At 37.3% G+C, this 17,453-nt stretch overlaps 1 protein-coding gene across 3 annotated transcripts in view; it reads right to left on the reverse strand.

The window, feature by feature from the left end:
* The window catches only part of KLHL32 (kelch like family member 32), a 120,393-nt gene that overhangs the window by 59,958 nt on the left and 42,982 nt on the right, over positions 1–17,453 (reverse strand). For all 3 annotated transcript variants that reach the window (XR_014589696.1, XR_014589697.1, XM_083858120.1), the window contains exons 4-5: positions 13,882–13,989; positions 3,282–3,380 (exon numbers count right to left, since the gene is read on the reverse strand). Coding sequence is in view for 1 of the 3 variants with exons in the window: in XM_083858120.1 (XP_083714246.1) it covers positions 3,282–3,380; positions 13,882–13,989 (207 nt within the window). In the remaining 2 variants the exon portion in view is untranslated. The remainder of the gene's footprint in view (positions 1–3,281; positions 3,381–13,881; positions 13,990–17,453) is intronic.

A 17,453-nucleotide genomic window follows, 5' to 3' on the forward strand; every position in this document is an offset into this window, starting at 1 on the left:
GGCTAGAAATTATTCTGTTCCTAGTGAACTACAAATAACTCTTGACAATCAGACAATTCAGCAATCATCTTAGATGAATCAGATCATACAGTATTCTTTGGAATCTCATAGGCTACCAATGTGCCTTGAAACAGACACATGATTAGGCAATGCCAACTGCATTTGTAGCAAAAAAACCCCATCCTTATTGAAATGCAGGGAATTCTTACAGGTCCCAGACAAAAGTATCAAAAAGAGATGAAACTGTTCAATCCAGTTCCAATGAACTGTCAGGCTGGAACATCTAGAGAAGAGCTGGAACAAGTGCTAACAATAAGAGTAGCACTCATACAGGAAAAGCTTGTTCTAATCAAAACAGTTAAAGACAATCCTAACAAGTTAAAACTCTGTGTCATCATTACACAACAATAAATGACAGCTAGACTTCCTAAATTTAAAAGGAAACTATCTAAACTAAGCTAAGTTCAAGATATCTGAACAACCAAAACAGCATGAAAGCAATTCAGTAGTACTGTAAATGAAGGATTCTGGCACACTCACTGATCAGAGAGAAGAGCAAGGCCAAGCACTGCTCCCTTTCCAGCATCTGTATCACAGCATGTGAGGTGACAAGACATCCCAGTTACCAGCTCCAGAGAGGATAAGTGGTTTTAAGGAAGCCCTCTTTAACTACTTGGATTTTATTTGCAGATAGTACTAAAATGAGGCAAGAGCTATTTTTTAAAGTCACAGAATAATATGTGGAACATAGATATTTGATTTAATTAGTTTGGACCTGAAAGATGTCACCTTGTTGACCTCTGTTAAAAAGAGTTACAGCAACTACTCAGGGCTGATTACTTGCATGGACTGCAACCATATAAAACAAACAAGTCAGGTAAATTGTTAATGTGCTCTATTTACACTGCAAACCTTTTTACAGGTATGCCTTGCTGAGGTGCACTTGGTAAAAAAATACTGTAAAAAGAGTAAAATACAGCCTAAATTCCAACATGATATAAGCTACAGCCACCCCGCAGATGTGCATGCAGATTCCAGACCTTTACGATTAGACCCTGATTCAAAAATAGTTTACAGAACTAGCACTGCTCTCTGTCTTCCAACACACATTCTCCTCCTTTTTCCCCCTACCCTTCATCCACTACCTTATTCCCTACCTCCACTACTGTAAATCTGGACACTGGATCCCACCTCCTCTTAGTTTTTACAACAGTGTAGCTCCAGTTGTCCTACCCTGGCACACTATTCAGGGCACAACAGTGCTTTTTCACATCTTTCACACATCCTACAGCAACTGTAGGCCACAGAGCTGTGGTTTCTATGACTCATGAAAGATACGGTAATCTTGTAAGTTGTAGAATGAGAAAAAATATGCAAATAAACATATGCATGAGACGAAATGCATGCATCCAAACTCATGAGATCAACAGGAAAAGCATTAGGTGGAGAGGAATCAAAATGCCTCTGATTGTTTTGCAAGTTATTTTGCGGTTGGACTTCATCTTAAAGGGCTTTTCCAACATAAAGTTTTCTCTGACTATCATGTCCAGAGAATTTTTACTGGTCTGTTAATTACAGAGTAATTTGGAAGAAATATTTTCTAACTCCAATGTGTTAGGTTTTTTATGGGGCTGGTGTGATTTTGGGGTTGATTTATTTTTAAATTCATTTGCAATCTATTCCTAAATAATTGACTGTAGCTTGCATATTAAGGACAAGATTCAAAGCACTGCTAACTGTAGTTGACTGTCTTTCCCCTGCAATGGCCTTGGGATTGTAAGTATTAAGATGGTGCTAAGCAAAAAGCTACAAATATCAGAGGCTACTCAACACAGGTAATAGAAAAAGCACAAGGATTTATGTTGAGTATATTCATGCTCTCTTACTACATCCTCTCATATCCCCACTCGATGAGCACAACAAACACTTTCCCCTACTCTTCAATATTTTCTGTAGCTTCTTTGCTGTAATAGTCTCTTTAGTTCAATTTCGGACAAAGTAAGAGCCACATAAGCATCAAAGACATACTCACACTGACTGCTTTGTTTGAGGACCATTAAATACATGGTATATAACTACCAATGTTAGATTTAGATCTTTCTCATTACAGTAACCCCTTCCCACGCCTGCCTGACAATTAGTTGGTCAAATGGTTTTGTGGCTTATTTGGTATCTCACAATTCTTATTTCTCAAACCAACTATATTTCCCATCACAATCCATTTCTGTTTTTCTCAGAAAAATCAAATCTCTTCTTTCATTCCTAAAAAAAAAAAAAATACCAATTGCAGTACTCTGTCAGCTCCTTTAACTTTCTAATCAATTTATAATGCACAAATTAATACCACTTTATTATCTGAACATACATTTTGAAGGGTTTCCTAAGGTTTACACTCAAAGAACAGATTCCTTCTCTGTAATACACAAAGCCTTCAAGTACATCCTGAAGTTCTTAACAGGAGATCCTGAATGCCCCTGGTACTCAGTAGCTCAGCGTGCTACCAAGCACTCTCCAACTGTTCAGAGGCAGTTACGCTGTTGGAAGACAAGTGCATACTGAGAGCACTGTGCTGATGTGCATCTCCATGCTCAAGGGATGCCCAGGTGCAGTTAACACATCCCATTTCAGAAACAGTGCTGACAAGTTACCAAGAGGAGGAAACTGTTCTGTAGAACTGCTATTGCCATTTTATTTCTAGAAGACTTTTCACAGATACTCGTCAAAGCTGTGTTCTTGCTACCATCAGAAGACATTTCCTATACAAGCCAAGCACAGAAAAACCCCTTTACTGCAACTCAAATTTTTTGTTTGATAAAGACATCAGCATTAAGGGCATAAGGCCTATTGAGAATGAGGTACCCTTATAATAAGCCCTATTCCTTCAGTGAGAGGTTGTAGTGCACTAGAATACACATCAATATCCTGCTGTGGATTACACATCTGAATTTGTCACAATACTCATGATCCCAATAGAGAAATATCTTCACATTTGGTACACTGAGGTAGAAGAAAGCAAATTCCCTGGTAAAGGGGAAATTCAAACTTCCATATGTTGATTTAATTAGCAGATCATTCTTGTTTTCAGGAATGAAATGGACAAAATGGATGCAGGGATAACGCATCTACCAACCCAAATTACACTCAACATTCAAATCTCCTGAAATCCGGTTTTTGCCATTTAGATTCCACCAGGTATTGCACTAATAGTCTCCTACTGAAATTAGGCTTGAAACAAAAGTGCACCAAAAAGAAACAGCTGATCAGGCCAAAAAAAGCCTCACCTCAATGAGATAGTGAGAACATAAACTGAGAAGCTCCAGCAGCTGCAAATGACTCCCAGCTGCTAGGACATCCTGTATCACCCCTGGTTCCAAGAGGATCTGTAAAGAAGAAAATGGAAGGTTTGTCATCAGGAAGAAGATGTACTCAGAGCACTTGTAGAAAATATGAAAGGTCTTTGTTATTTCAGATATTTAAGTCAACATAAAGAACAGAACAAAATTAAGCATATAGAGAAGTCTTTACAGAATAGGGACAGATTTTCTAAAGTTGATCTGAATTTCCCAAAGGATTTTTAACCTTTTTTTTTTTTTTTTTGTTATTTTCTTTTTTCTGTGAGAGTCTCTAAGTCACAATATCCCCTAAATCCTTTGAAACTAAATGTGTGCTGTTTAAGAAGCAGAATTTTCAAATAATAAAACCTCCTTTTGTTATCTCTAAACTTAGATCCTTCCACATATATTGATGAGTCAGGCCAATGGAATTGACTCAGAAGTCTCCACTGTTAATATCATTCATGCATGTAAAACATACACAGACCAGGAACACCCTGCCTATTCTGCATGGTGCCACTTTACAATTTTCCTAACCACTGTGTTCATTTTAGAGAGCAGAGTTCTGAAAGCACAATGAGCATGTTGCTGGGGAAGTGCCAGAATGGGCTTGGAAACCAAGACGGATTACTCAGTTACTTGCTCACAGGAAAACTCCTACTCATTTCAATTAAAATCGTGTACAGGCAGCAGTAAGGATAATTGGGCCACAGCTCATAGACCACTGTCTTGGGGTCAGCTTGTTAGAGCACCCCTTTTGGGACACAAAAATGTCTTTGGGAATATGGACACTGCTCAACTTCTTACTAGCAATCAGACTACAAACTATCCAGACTAAAATTTTTTAAGTAGAGCAACATCCCAAAAAAAAAAAAAAAAAAAAAAAAAAAAAAAAAAGCATGAGAAAAATTAAATTTTCAAAGATGCTTGCTTTATTCAATTTTATCCTTGTACTTCCCACAGTAACTTTGGTTTTACACCACATGAGGTCAGTCTCTCACTGATCCACAGGGAAGTAAAGCTTGCTTTCAGATCTTTTTCTTTCTGCCCACACAATTCAGTTTTATCTCACAGCATCATTTGTATATCTCAACCGCAGTGGAGTAAGGAAAATAAAAAAAAAAAAAAAAAAAAAAAAAAAAAAAAAAACACAAAAAGAAAGATACTCAACTGCATCTTTTGCAGTTTAACTATTTTTGAGGGAAGTTAAAAAAACATGTAACCATTTCTCCAAGCAAAACCACAAAATTATCTCCAACATAATGAATATATTAGGAGGAGGAGAGAAGGCAATTGATCCTTGCTTATATCAAGAAGTCATTTACTTTGAATTCTGTATGACATCCTTAATGCTTGTGCAAATCACATTTATTAATACTAGGTTTTAAGTGAACATTATATGTAATTTACATGCTATACAAAACATTAAGGTTCTTTATCTAGCCAGAACTCCATGTAAGGATCCTACTGTAAATGAGAACCAGGCCCAGCACAATCCAGGTTTTTGGTTGTTGCCACTGAGGTTGCTATGCATGATGAGAGGTAGTTGAACAGAAAGTTAGAATGGATTTCAGTTACAAAAATATCTCCAACAGACATGGATATTAAACAAACAAGCAAACAAACAAACAAAAATAAAAGCACATCACTCTCCAGTATTTTCAAGTGAGAACTCAAGGTCAGGCTAAACAAGCTGGTATGGACCTTGCAGTGTTTTTTATTCAGACATGATTGACACTGAGGAAGCTGCCATCCTATGGCACCTTACGTACTAAGTGTCAGCCTGAGAACCACAACCCTAAGCAGATTAGTACCTTGTAGGCATAGACAAACTATATTTAACTGTGATGATATTAATGTATTTTAAAGCTACAGCAATCCATTTACAAATAATACTAGTAACACTGTAAGATAAGAAGTAGGACAAGAGGCAAGGAGGGTGGCTGGCTACTGTCTAGAGGTGATTTGCACAAAGTGAGCAACAAAAGTTCTTTTCAAGGTGGCAGATATATTTCCTATATGTTCTTCCATTTTTACAGCCCTTCTATACCATGCAACCCATATTCTACTAAGGAAAAAGATTCACTTTTATGTTTCCCAAGATAACTGAAGAAAGTCTAGTTTATCTTTTCACAAAACTTTGCTTTAAATGGAACTATCTGAACTTTTATTCACTACTCATTTGGATATAGGCAAAAGTACTAATTCATCTATGCTAAATGTTTGCCGTCAGGAAACTGCATGCTGGGGAAATCTGTAAGGGAAAGAAAATGCTTTGCAAGCCCTCCTTCTAGTGACACTGGGGTAATTCATAATTATTCCACACCTTTGAGCTTTTATACACTAAAGGAATTGCTTGGTTTTTATTAATTACCAGTATTGGTGATTATATGTTATACAGGCCTTCTAGCTCAATCCTAATTCATCAAAACAGTATTAACAGTAAATGCACATAAATATCACCAAATCCACACCACAAGTACACCCAGTGACTGACTCTCCTCTGCTTGTCTAACTCTCAAAACAATATCTCTGAGGTCTACAGAATGATGTTTATAGCAAATTAAGGAGAGTGAAACAAAAGTCTACTTTAGATTCACAACTTCAAAATTCACCATAAATTGTAATGTGAAAAAATAGAGGGAAGCTTAATAATTTTCTGTAATCCATCCTCAACCCGAGTTTTGAGGCATAATTACTGGCGCAGAAACTTAAGAGTAATTTGGACCCATCAAATTCAGACAAAAACTGCAACCTTCACCACTGAAGAATGTGCTTTCTCATGACACAAGCTATATTAAGACACAGGTTATATTAAGCACAGCTGGTTGCTGTACCATTTTTACATTAGGATAATTAGATGCAATTCAGGCTGCATCTTACAGTCACCCCTCTATTCAATCCTTATTTTTAAGGGTAAATTTTCATTATACTTTCAGCTTCTCCCTGGCATATGATGGTACCCAAGAAGATCCCCTTAAGCACCTTTTCCCTGTACACAACAGGCAGATCTTCTGATACATAAATAACTTCCTTTCCTAAGCCATCAAGTCTGACACTGCTCACTTTCAAACTGATCTACTTTGACAAACTACTTTGCTTTTACAATGACTGTTTTCAAACAGGAAACATGTTCCTCAAAGCAGCCTTTCTACTCCCCATCATGCCATAAACCCTCCAGAGGATGCATAAAATACAGTCTGGTCCCTACTGTAGTAAGATTCGCAGCCCAAGGGATTGAAACAATGCAAAATTTGGCTGTTTGTAACAGAATGCTGAAGTCACAAGATCCAGAAAGGCAGATCACACAATTTCTTAGATCCACTACTTTTAGACATACAATTTTAATCTATCTGGAAACTTATCCACTTATACTTTATGGATATATTGCAGAAAGCTTCTCTGCAAATGCAAGAACTAGAAAATGGTAAATTAAACCTGACCTTGTAAAGCACAGAACTGAGGCAGAAAAGAGAATTTTACAACCAGCCCCATTGTTACAGAAGCATGTGGGCCTTAACACCTTGCTCTGTATTTTTACCCTCCAGCCAGTAATTCAAAACTAGAATTTATCCCCTCTTACCCCAAGATTTCTTTCTTCCTTTTCCAACCTAACCTGCATCCCCTCCAATTTAGGACTGTGGGTAAGCATGGGAAAATACTTAACTGGTATCATGTATCTTGCGTCTCTCTTCAGTCTTCTTTGAGACTTGTGGCAAGAGTGTGTAAGTCACTAACCCTTTCCTAAGAACAACTTAGAAGACCTCACCTTCACATTTTCCAGATCAAAAATGTCCTCCTAACTCCTTTAATGCCTCCTGTACCCACCCTCCTACAGCCAACAAAGTACTACAGGCCTACAATAAAGAAAATCCTTAAACTGTCCATTCCAATAAAGCAACTTACAGCCTGAGGGAGAAGGTAAGATCCAGATTAACTATCACCTATGTGGAGTCTCTTGAGGTTTACATCTGGGAAGAACAACTAGAACATTCTTTTCTCTGAATACTGCAGGCCACTATATTTAATCCACACATTTTAAAGACACTAAACAATAACTACTTTAGGCCCAAGAAGGCTAAACTGCATACCCTGACAAAGATCGAGCGGTTGAAGACGCACTTTAATCACCTTAATTCCAGCTACTCATATATCCACCATATTTTTCTCATTTCCATACAGCTGCTTGTGGGGCAATGGAAAAGTGAGATGGTGGCATGATTCACATTAAGAATACACCAGTATTATGCTGTAACAGTAAGGAAATATACAGTCATATTTAATTTGGGAGAAAATAACTTTCCAAAGACAGCATAGCATACTAGTAGCCTCTTAGTGCTCAATACCAAGTCCTCCTAAGTCTCATTTTCCAACAGTAAGGAAATATGCAGCCCTGTCAGAAAATTCTAGAAAGTAAACTGTATGGAATTAAACACAGAAAACAGGAAAAAAAATTCTAAGATTTCTGTCACTCTGATGAAAAAAAACTTTGTAATCGACTACACTTGCAGTGATCGGAATTTTGAACAAGACAGGCATTAAACACAAGTATCAGTTGTTTCTGCCTGATGGAGATCATTCCATGTGCTTGAGAGCAATCAAATACCTTAACTTTTCTTCTAAAGTAATTTAGACTGCATTTCACTCTCAACCAGATAGCATTTCTGCCTGTCTCCCTGTTCATTCACGACTCAGTTGAACACTGAGCTCCTTGCACATTGATGAGAGCTGCTTCAAAGAAGTGAGTGAGGAAAGAATGTTCTAGTCCCCTACAGGCAGCTGCCCAAAGCCCTGGCACACAATGTTTGGTAGCACTTGCTACAAAATCCAGATGTCTCATTAGCCAGTGCCAGAAAGCAGCATGATCAGCATTTCTCTGATACATCATAATATTTTTCCAGAAAATCAGAAGAAAATCCATGTTAAATGCACAGCATACACATCATAAAATCATAGAATATTGCAACTTGGAAGGCACACATAAAGATCATCTATTCCTAACTTCCTGCTAATTACAAGACTATCCAAAACTAAACACATGTCCAGAACACATTCCTTGAACTCTGACAAGCTTGGTGTCATGACCACTTTCCTGAAGAACCTGTTTCAGTGACCTGCCACCTTTCCATTATGTCCATCCTGAACTTTCCCTGACACAGCTTCACACCACTATGAAGGACCATTACTATAATTAAAGAGGGTTTGGATAAGCCAGTCTCCAAACAAATTCACTATTCTTTGGAAGGTGTTTCATTTCTTTAATGACTTTCAGCTCTAGAAAAGCTGTCTTGTCCCTAGCTTAATTCCTGTCCAGAATAAATAAAGTGAAATAATAAATTTTCTCAACAACAAAGTGCATAGAGTTAATTAAAGCTCTATTATTAGTCTAAGCCTTTTAGACAATCTGTAGCTGAACTGTGAACCCAGGTCCTAGTAGCTGTAACCTAGAGCTAGATACAGAAATAAGATTATCCTGAGAGAAGTGAAAAATAAAAAAGTGCCCAAATCTAAGTATCAAACTTGTATTTTTTCTTTGAAATTGCATTGAAATATTATATTAAGTATTTACAGTAACACAGAGACCTGTTATATTCAGTTATCCATGACTTCAGCAAATTGCCCCCAGTAAAAGAGAGCTGAAGTCACTTTTGCTAGGGACAGCAGGTAGTTTAATTGATTCATTTTAATCTAAAAGCAGCCAGTGGAACTGCTGTGCACAGGATACAGTAGGTCACTTATCCAAGAAAATCAACCATCACAATACAGCTTTGCAATAAATCTCCATCCAAAAAGGAGGATTAACACAATAAGAGGCACTAAGATATTGACAGCTGCCTTACCCTGGTCTTAACTAAAAATGGCAGATAAAATACTGGTTGATCACTAGAAAAACTGTCAACATCCAATGAGGAGGGGAGATGAGAGACGAAAGCCAAGATTCTACAAAGGAATCAAAGAAATTATAATGAGAAATAGTTGTACTTAGAAATAATAATTATTTCTACTATTTCTTTACTATCTAAGAAGATCTTTTACCCTTTCATGGTTTTTGTTAAAGAAATAACAAAGCTAAAAGACCAATTTAAAAAAGGAGCTGTAAGAGAATAACTAATCAGAGGTTTGTGTGTGTGAATTTGAAAGACCATGTGATGGTACTCTACCTGAATTCCTGAAACCTGTTTGGTAAAGTAATAATAGGTGTGAAGAGGATGACAGGTTTCAAACTAACTGAATACAACCTAAAGTCATATATAAGGGCTTCCTCACTAATTATTTCATTTCAGTTCTGCTCATTTAAGACAATAACATAACTTAAGGAAGATGTAATTTTTATTAATACAGAAACAAAATATTAGAGTTTAGGGAAAAAAAAAAAAAACAGATCAGCCAGTTAGGAAAATGGGACTTAGGAGGACTTGGTATTAAGCACTAAGAGGCCACTAGTGTGGTGTACTGTCTTTGGAAAGTTATTTTCACCCAAATTAATTTCCTGTCTGTGATTCAACAAAATAAGGACAGCGATTACTTGCTTTTGTAATGTGTTTTAAGGTCCTCAAATAAAATTCAATCTAAATATAAAATATTTGTTACTGTAGAATAAAGACATAGAACATATTAACAAAGAAGAAAGATTCAAATCTGAAGCATTTCAATATGCATGGGAGTCTATATTAGTATTTTTGATGAATTAGGATCACAACCATCCACTGCAAATTAAAGCCAGTGCTCTTCTGACTTGTCAGACAGCTACACTGGCCTATTTAGTGGCTATCCAATTCCTCCAAGTAAGACTATATCTCTTTCTAACAAAAGAATTAAAATTTAAAAAGGTAAAAAGAGTAGACAACAATGCCCATGATTAAGGCTTTTATTTTGACAGCAAGAATTGTGAGCTCCAAACTCTTTGCCTAGAAATGCTTCTCTATATGAGTATTCTAAAACATATAGTTTGTAAATTCATTGTACTTGATCCCTCTCCTTTCCAAGGCACATCTGACACAAAATGCCCTTGTGAGAAGAAAGGGTGAGTAATCTACTCACTGAGACTGGCCTGGCCTTACCACGCCAACTATGAAGTAAAAGAGAGAATGACCTTATAAGAGCTTTTCGGAAGAAAGGATATGGCAACTACAAGAGGAAAAGAGTTGTACCTCTGAATTCTGAATATGGGGATTACACAGTAAAATGCCTATGGACAAGATTAAATATATCTAAGACTTTTTTTTGATGAAGATTTTATTATTAAAGGAATACTGAGAGCATACATGCAAAGAACAAAATCAAACTCTACTGCCATCCCTTTTGTCAGTTTTTATTTATTTCTGTACCAAAATTTCTTCCTTTGTAATTATTAAGGACCCTAGTAATAGATTAGTTCAGTTGGAGTTATAATATTTATAGGTAACTTGAGTTTTAAAACATTCTTTTCTTCTGAACAATCAACTTTTCCTAAAAAGCAAAGTATTTTCAATAGTAATTACAATAAGGTACTGTCTGCCTAAGTAGACAGGAAGATGAAGGTTATATTTGAAGTCTGCAGGAAGATTTCGAATTAACAAAAAGCAGGCAAGGATGACAGAGTTTATTCTCAGATTTCACGATCCTCCTAAAAACTAAATTTCTTCATTTTAATAACTTTCAAAAAACTGCAGGCATCAAATATTGCCATTGTGCAATATTAAATATTTCCACCAGATGTCTCCAGTATATTAGTTTACACAGAAAGTTTCACTCAATTTGAAGTGTAATGTGCCAAATATAAGTGTAGTATATTAAAGAAGTAAAGAGAAGAAAACTGCAACTGATTACTTATCTGTTTGGATATGGGTATTTTAGAGAGTTCCACAGTGTTACCTAGAGAAACACCAATTTTTTGAACTAACATTTTGGCTAAACATGATTAAAATTTGAAAAAAAAAAAAAAAAAAAAAAAAAAAAAAAAAAAAAAAAAAAAAGAGAGAGAGGGGTTTTTTTGTGGGGGGGGGGGGGGGTTTTTGGTTTGTTTTTTTTTTCCACTTTTAAGAGGTACTTCAGATCACATCTTGATACCCACATTTTCAGAGCAATATAAGGTTATGTTTGGCATGAGTGACTTTTGTTTGTCTTTTAAAAACAGGAAGAGTTTGCAAACCAAGCTAAAGACAATTCTGTTTTCAGAACTCTCTGATGTAAGCACAGAGTAATCCAGTTATTTATTAATAGCCTTTGTGGATTACTCCCACTCACTACCTTGAAATGTTCACCCAGATTCTGTCAGTGTGAGTCAGAGCATTGGCAATGCTCAATACATACAAACACAGTGCCAGAAGAGAATTCCAAGGATGAAAGGGAAACAAGACACTGCTAATTCTCAGACCCACATTTCACTTTGTGCTTCAAAGGCATTTTTACATGAGAACTCCTACAGGATCCTTCTCATTTGTCTGTGCATCAAAGTAGGACTTGGTGTATCTGACAGACACGACAGAGCAAACCTCGCCTTATAATCACTCGTATGTATGAGCAACTGTACATATATGCACATCTATATTTAACTCAGAAAACCCACTCATTTATTCAAAGTAGGTTATGCCTGAAAATGAAAGACTCAAAAGTCTCTAAAGGGCCAAGGACAGAAGGTACATATTTCCTACGGATCTGAGGATACTATCCTGGAAGCAACCTGGGGTCACTTGCTGGGTTACATAAAAGCCATATTCATCCTTTCAAGGTTTTTCAATGTATTTTACCTGGGTTTGTTAGACTTTGAATTTTGCAGAAAGATGAGGAATGCCTCTAATTGCAGCAGATAGGATGGGTCAGATTGAAAAAATTTACAACTCATCTTCTAAAAAGATACTTTCTTTAACCATAGTTTTCTCTTCAGAATAATCAACCTATAGTTTTAAATTACTAATATACTGATGTATAAGTACCTCACATGGTTATTTTTATCAAAGACATTCAATTTTTAACAGAAGCTTTCAACAGAAAGAAAAAAAAAAAAGCATACCTGTGGGCCTGATATTTCTGGGTCTGAGAGATTTTAGCCTGCTAGCAGCTGCTAACTTTTTCCCAAGCTAAAATTTCTCAAGAAAGCTTCTTCTCAAAAAATCTTGGCCATCAACTATCCTTTCTCAAAATAATCTTTCTCCAGGTGGTGTTTTGCCGTTTCTCTTGTTTAACCAATGGGATTAGAGAGGTGCTGTTCTTATTCACCAATCATGTAAAGTCTGTATGGGAACACCCTACAAAGGGTAGTAAGAATTAGACAATAAAAGCCTTTTTTCCTATGCTCTTTGCCTTCTGAAATATTTGGAGTCTCTCATCTTTCTTTTGTGTCCTACAACGACACATACCAATGACTAGTCATGTACTGAGATCTTCAGTTAATTCACTAATATAGTATGGCATTTCTGTTTATCATTTACATCAAAGAACTATTTGAATAAATTATGTTTTGGAAAACAGCACAAACTCAAATTTTTTCAAAGAAATTCACGTGCTAGTCTCCAAGACTGATGCTGGAGCATAACTGTTTTCTGGACTGGTGACAAAAATAGCTTCTTTAAAAAAGGTAATTTTTTCCCCCTTTTTTCTACTTAGATTCCTTTAAAAAGAAAAACACAACATCTAAAAAGACCCACATAAGGCCGTATACTCAATTCACAGTATGGAAGCAGATGCCTTCAATTTTTATAACCCAATAACTTTTCAGAATATCATAATAGGGATTTAAGCTTTCCTTTGCAAAATTAACTAATAAACGTCACTAGTGCGTCAATGGTCTCAACTGCTGTAGTGATATTCCAGAAATAGTTTGGTTATCTAGAATTTTAAACTCCAAAGCAAAAATAGCTGGGTGTTTTGAGCTCACTATCTACAAACCCTGAACTGAGACAAAGTCACACAGCAACTCTCCAAGCATGCAGTGCAGAGATATGGCAGGTCATAAGAACTTTTGGGTTTTTTCTTAATTTTTTTTTGTTTGTTTGTTTGTTTTGGAGGCATTCTCTTTTGGCAAGGGGCACAGGGAAAAGAAGTATTACTCTGCATTTTCTGAAATACCATAATGCAATACCTAACCTGTGGTCATAAAGAAGGCCAAAATGAAGATGCATAGTACCTATAAGCATTTACAAAGACGCCTCCACTGCATCTGTCCAGAGAGTAACAGACTACATCTCCCCTCAATTATACCATTTGTCAAACACAGCAGAGTTCATAAATATTTATTATTCTATTTATTACACTTTTCTTTACATTTAATTTAGCAAGCAGATTCAACACACATTAAGATTTTATGAATAGTCAGGCAACAATAAAAAGGGCTTGCATGCCCTACATGGTTCCCTACCTGACAATGATGCGCATAAAGCAGTGCTTTTATTAAACAATCCTACAGAAAAATTCCACCACAGTATAAGAAAATTAAGATCTGGTAAATCAAAATACCTCGTACTGAGCAGTGCACAAGAAAACTATTTCTAGTATCTCTAAAAAGGTCATACTCAGTTTTTATTGCAGTTGCTTTTGATTGTGTTTCTTAATTTGAAGAACTGTACAATACCTGTCCAGTATATGCAAAGTCCAGGGCTTGTTTTAAACCGAGGCTTGTGACACCATGTAAATTCACCTCATCAGCTTCACTCTCAACCATACAGAGACTGAACATTGCCTATGGAAAAAAACCAGAAATGTCATCAAGCAATTTTGGATAAGAATTCCAAATAGCAGCAGCCTTGAGAGTTATAATGAGATCTATACCAAGTTTTCAGTAACACCACAGCAATCTTTAAACTGAATTCTTTTATCATAAAAGAAATACAAAATCTTACTCTATATAAATTGTGAAATATCCTTTTGTTCCATACATATATACTTCTTAATTAAGTAATTCAGGTGAAATCAGTGAGAATAGTCACACAATAAGGTATCATAAAAGGTATCATTAAATAAAAAAGATAACTGGACTCTGGGAAAAGAATAATCTACACAAGCACCACTAAAAGTAATACTTATGTATATCATTGTATATAAGAATAAGCAATAAGCCATACACAATTACTTGAGAAGGGGCATATTTTATAAGCAATCCTTTTCAAATAAGCACCTCAGACTGGAACATGAGCAATACAATAATCAACTTATTAAATGAAGAGGAATGATGGAGATGCAGTCACCTAAACTCATAACTTCCTCTTACTTGTTATTGCCCCAGTTTCTCATATCATGAAGTCTAAATTGAAGATAAGCAAGGTGCTGAATACAGCACTGAGGAGAGCAACTCTCCCTTTCATCCAGCCTTACTTTCCAGATCATTAGTCTTCAGTGTCTCCCTGGACTGAAGCAATCCTACTGAGTCTCTTGAATCCTTTTTCTTCTCATCTCCATTAAACTTTGCTCTTCACTCTTCCCTCCGAACCTGCACTCCTGCTGCACTATCTCTACTTACCACTCCTTCCCTACTTATCAGCCCCATTCTTCATTCTTTGGCACCCTCCCACACTTTTTAACAAAATACACCACTCAGAGTTTTTAAACAGTAAACTGTGAACAAATAAACTGAACAGTTCTACCATCTGCCACTACTAAAGAAAGTCTAAACTTATCCCCACTGGGTTTTGTGCTATATACTCAATGTCTTTACAGGGGCTACTAAAGTACACTTTGAGAAACTCCAGTAACAAAGCACTTCTCATGGACATAACCCTTGCTACTTTCTTTCTGTACTCTGGCTGACACCTGCAGAAGCTGAGACAGTCAACAAGCTCAATGGATTTCATATGTGCAATCTGTCCACTAAGCAGTGCTGAATTTAAAGGGAAAAAATAAGCCCTACCCTCTCTAACTATTTAGCACATATGAATGACTACTTCATCTTTACTCAAACTATTCCATGATTCACCTAGACTCAGGTGACTTCAAAAACTGAGTGCTTTCTGCAAATAAGTAATTTTTTCAGACAATATTACTACTTTTCATCATTAAAACACCATAATATGGCATAAATCTGTTTCCTGGTAATCATCCAATATAAGCAAGAATGACATTTATCATAGAGTCATTCCTTCTATCTTTGCAATTTCTATTGAATTAAAGTGGTATCATAGTTTCTTTTGAACAGGCAACAGTAAACAAACAACAAATAGTTTTAAAGCTTTATCAAACAAATACAATAAGACACAGCCATGAAATATACCTAGGGAGGAAAAAAAACCTTCTAGCAACGTCAGCCACTTTTCTTATTCATTAAGAATGCAATCAGAGTTGGATATTTTGTTGCCATGTAGTTGCTAATGTAAGGCTTCATAGCTTGCCAGGAGCTGCAAGGTACTCATCAGCCACCTATTCTCTGGAAAAGCAGACCTGCCGTCACTGTCTGGAAGAGATAAGCTTCTCTTCTCAGAAATTCACTACTAGATAAATGTTTTGGAAAATATTCCTTTCACACACCAGTTCCTGTATAAAGAGAGTAAAGTCTGAAAGCCACACCTTTGTGTGGCTTTGTACCCTACCGAGGGGTAGATCTGCACACCTTCTGTACACTCAACTCTGTCACTGACTGCCTGCAGAAAGGCTGGAAATGCTCAGAGGTAAAAGATGCCCTGTGTCCTCCAACCATGCTACAGTAACAACCTGTACACTACAGACCTGTACACGGGAACCATCCAAAGACAGTGTGGTGACTAATACAGCTGTGATTCTGATCAAGAGATAATATTCCACACAATGAGTTAAGCTTACAAATACAAAGAAACACTTAATTGAATCTTATCTGTAAATCAGGAATCATTCCTAAATGACTTCTGTGTACACTTACTAACTTTACCTTTAGGAGATTATTTTAACACAGAGATTCCAACATGGTCTTTACACAGGATTTATTACTATACCTAAGTTACGAATTTAGTAAACTCAGCAGGATCAGGCCATTAACTCAGTCATTGCCCGTAATCACGCACAGTGTTTAAGACAGACAGCCTCCAGCAGAGCTTTGACCCCTGCCAACTAGCACTCTCCCAGGCCATGCCCAGACTATGGCCCAGGACATAACTCAAGCCATGGCTGTTCCAAAGGGGTAGCATGGACAAAGCCAAAATGTTCACAGAGGTTTAGCTATACTGTCACAAGCCGTGTCATGCCAGTCTTTTTAGGGCCAGAAAACAAGTCCTCATTCACCTTATTTATAACTACAGATACAGTCTGAGAGTGCAGTGGGCTATCAGAACTGTAGCTCCTAGTAGGACACAGAACTATGGCTTTGTGGAGAATCACAGAATGGTCTGGGTTGGAAGAGACCATAAAGATTATCTAGTTCCAACCCCCTACCATGCACAGAGACACCTCCCAACTAAACCAGCTTGTTAAAAGCCCCACCCAACCTGGTCTTGAAGACTTACAGGGACAGGGCATCCACAAATTCCCTGGCCATCCTCACAGTACAAGATTTCTTCTAATATCTAATCTAAACCTACTCTCTTTCACTTAAACTGAAAGCCTTTGCCCTTGTCCTATCACTACATCCCTTTACCACAAGTCCCTTTCCAGCTTTCTTGAAGGCTCTCTCTACACATTGAAAGGACACACACCCTGAAGCCTTCTCTTTTTCAGGCTAAACAGACACAATTCTCTCAGCTTTTTGCCATAGAAGTGCTCCTTCTAATCAATTTGGTGGCCCCCTTCTGGACTCATTCCCACAGAACAAAGTCCTTCCTGTACTGAGGACCTGAAAGCAGGATGTAGCACTCCAGGTGGGGTCTCATGAGAACAGAAGAGAGGAGGGAAATCTTCTCCCTCTCCATGCTGGCCACGCTGCTCTGGGCGCAGCCCAGGACACGTTTGGCTTTCCAGGCTGAGTGGAGGCTCATGTCCACGCTCTCATTCCCCAGCACCTCCAAGACCTTCTCAGCAGAACCACTCCTGATCTGTTCATCCCCCTGCCTGTCTTAATACCGGGGTTGCCCAGACCCAGGTGCAGCACATTCCATTTGGAATTGTTAAACCACATGAGATGCCCATGGGCCTAATTCTCAAGCTTGTCCAGGCCCCCCTCTGGATTGCATCCTGTCCTTCAGGTGTGTTAACTGCAACACCCAGCTTGGTGTCATCTGCAAATCTGCTGAGGGTACACTCGATCTC

This window comes from Zosterops lateralis, assembly GCF_965231275.1.
Source record: "Zosterops lateralis genome assembly, chromosome: 3".
Taxonomy (NCBI): domain Eukaryota; kingdom Metazoa; phylum Chordata; class Aves; order Passeriformes; family Zosteropidae; genus Zosterops; species Zosterops lateralis.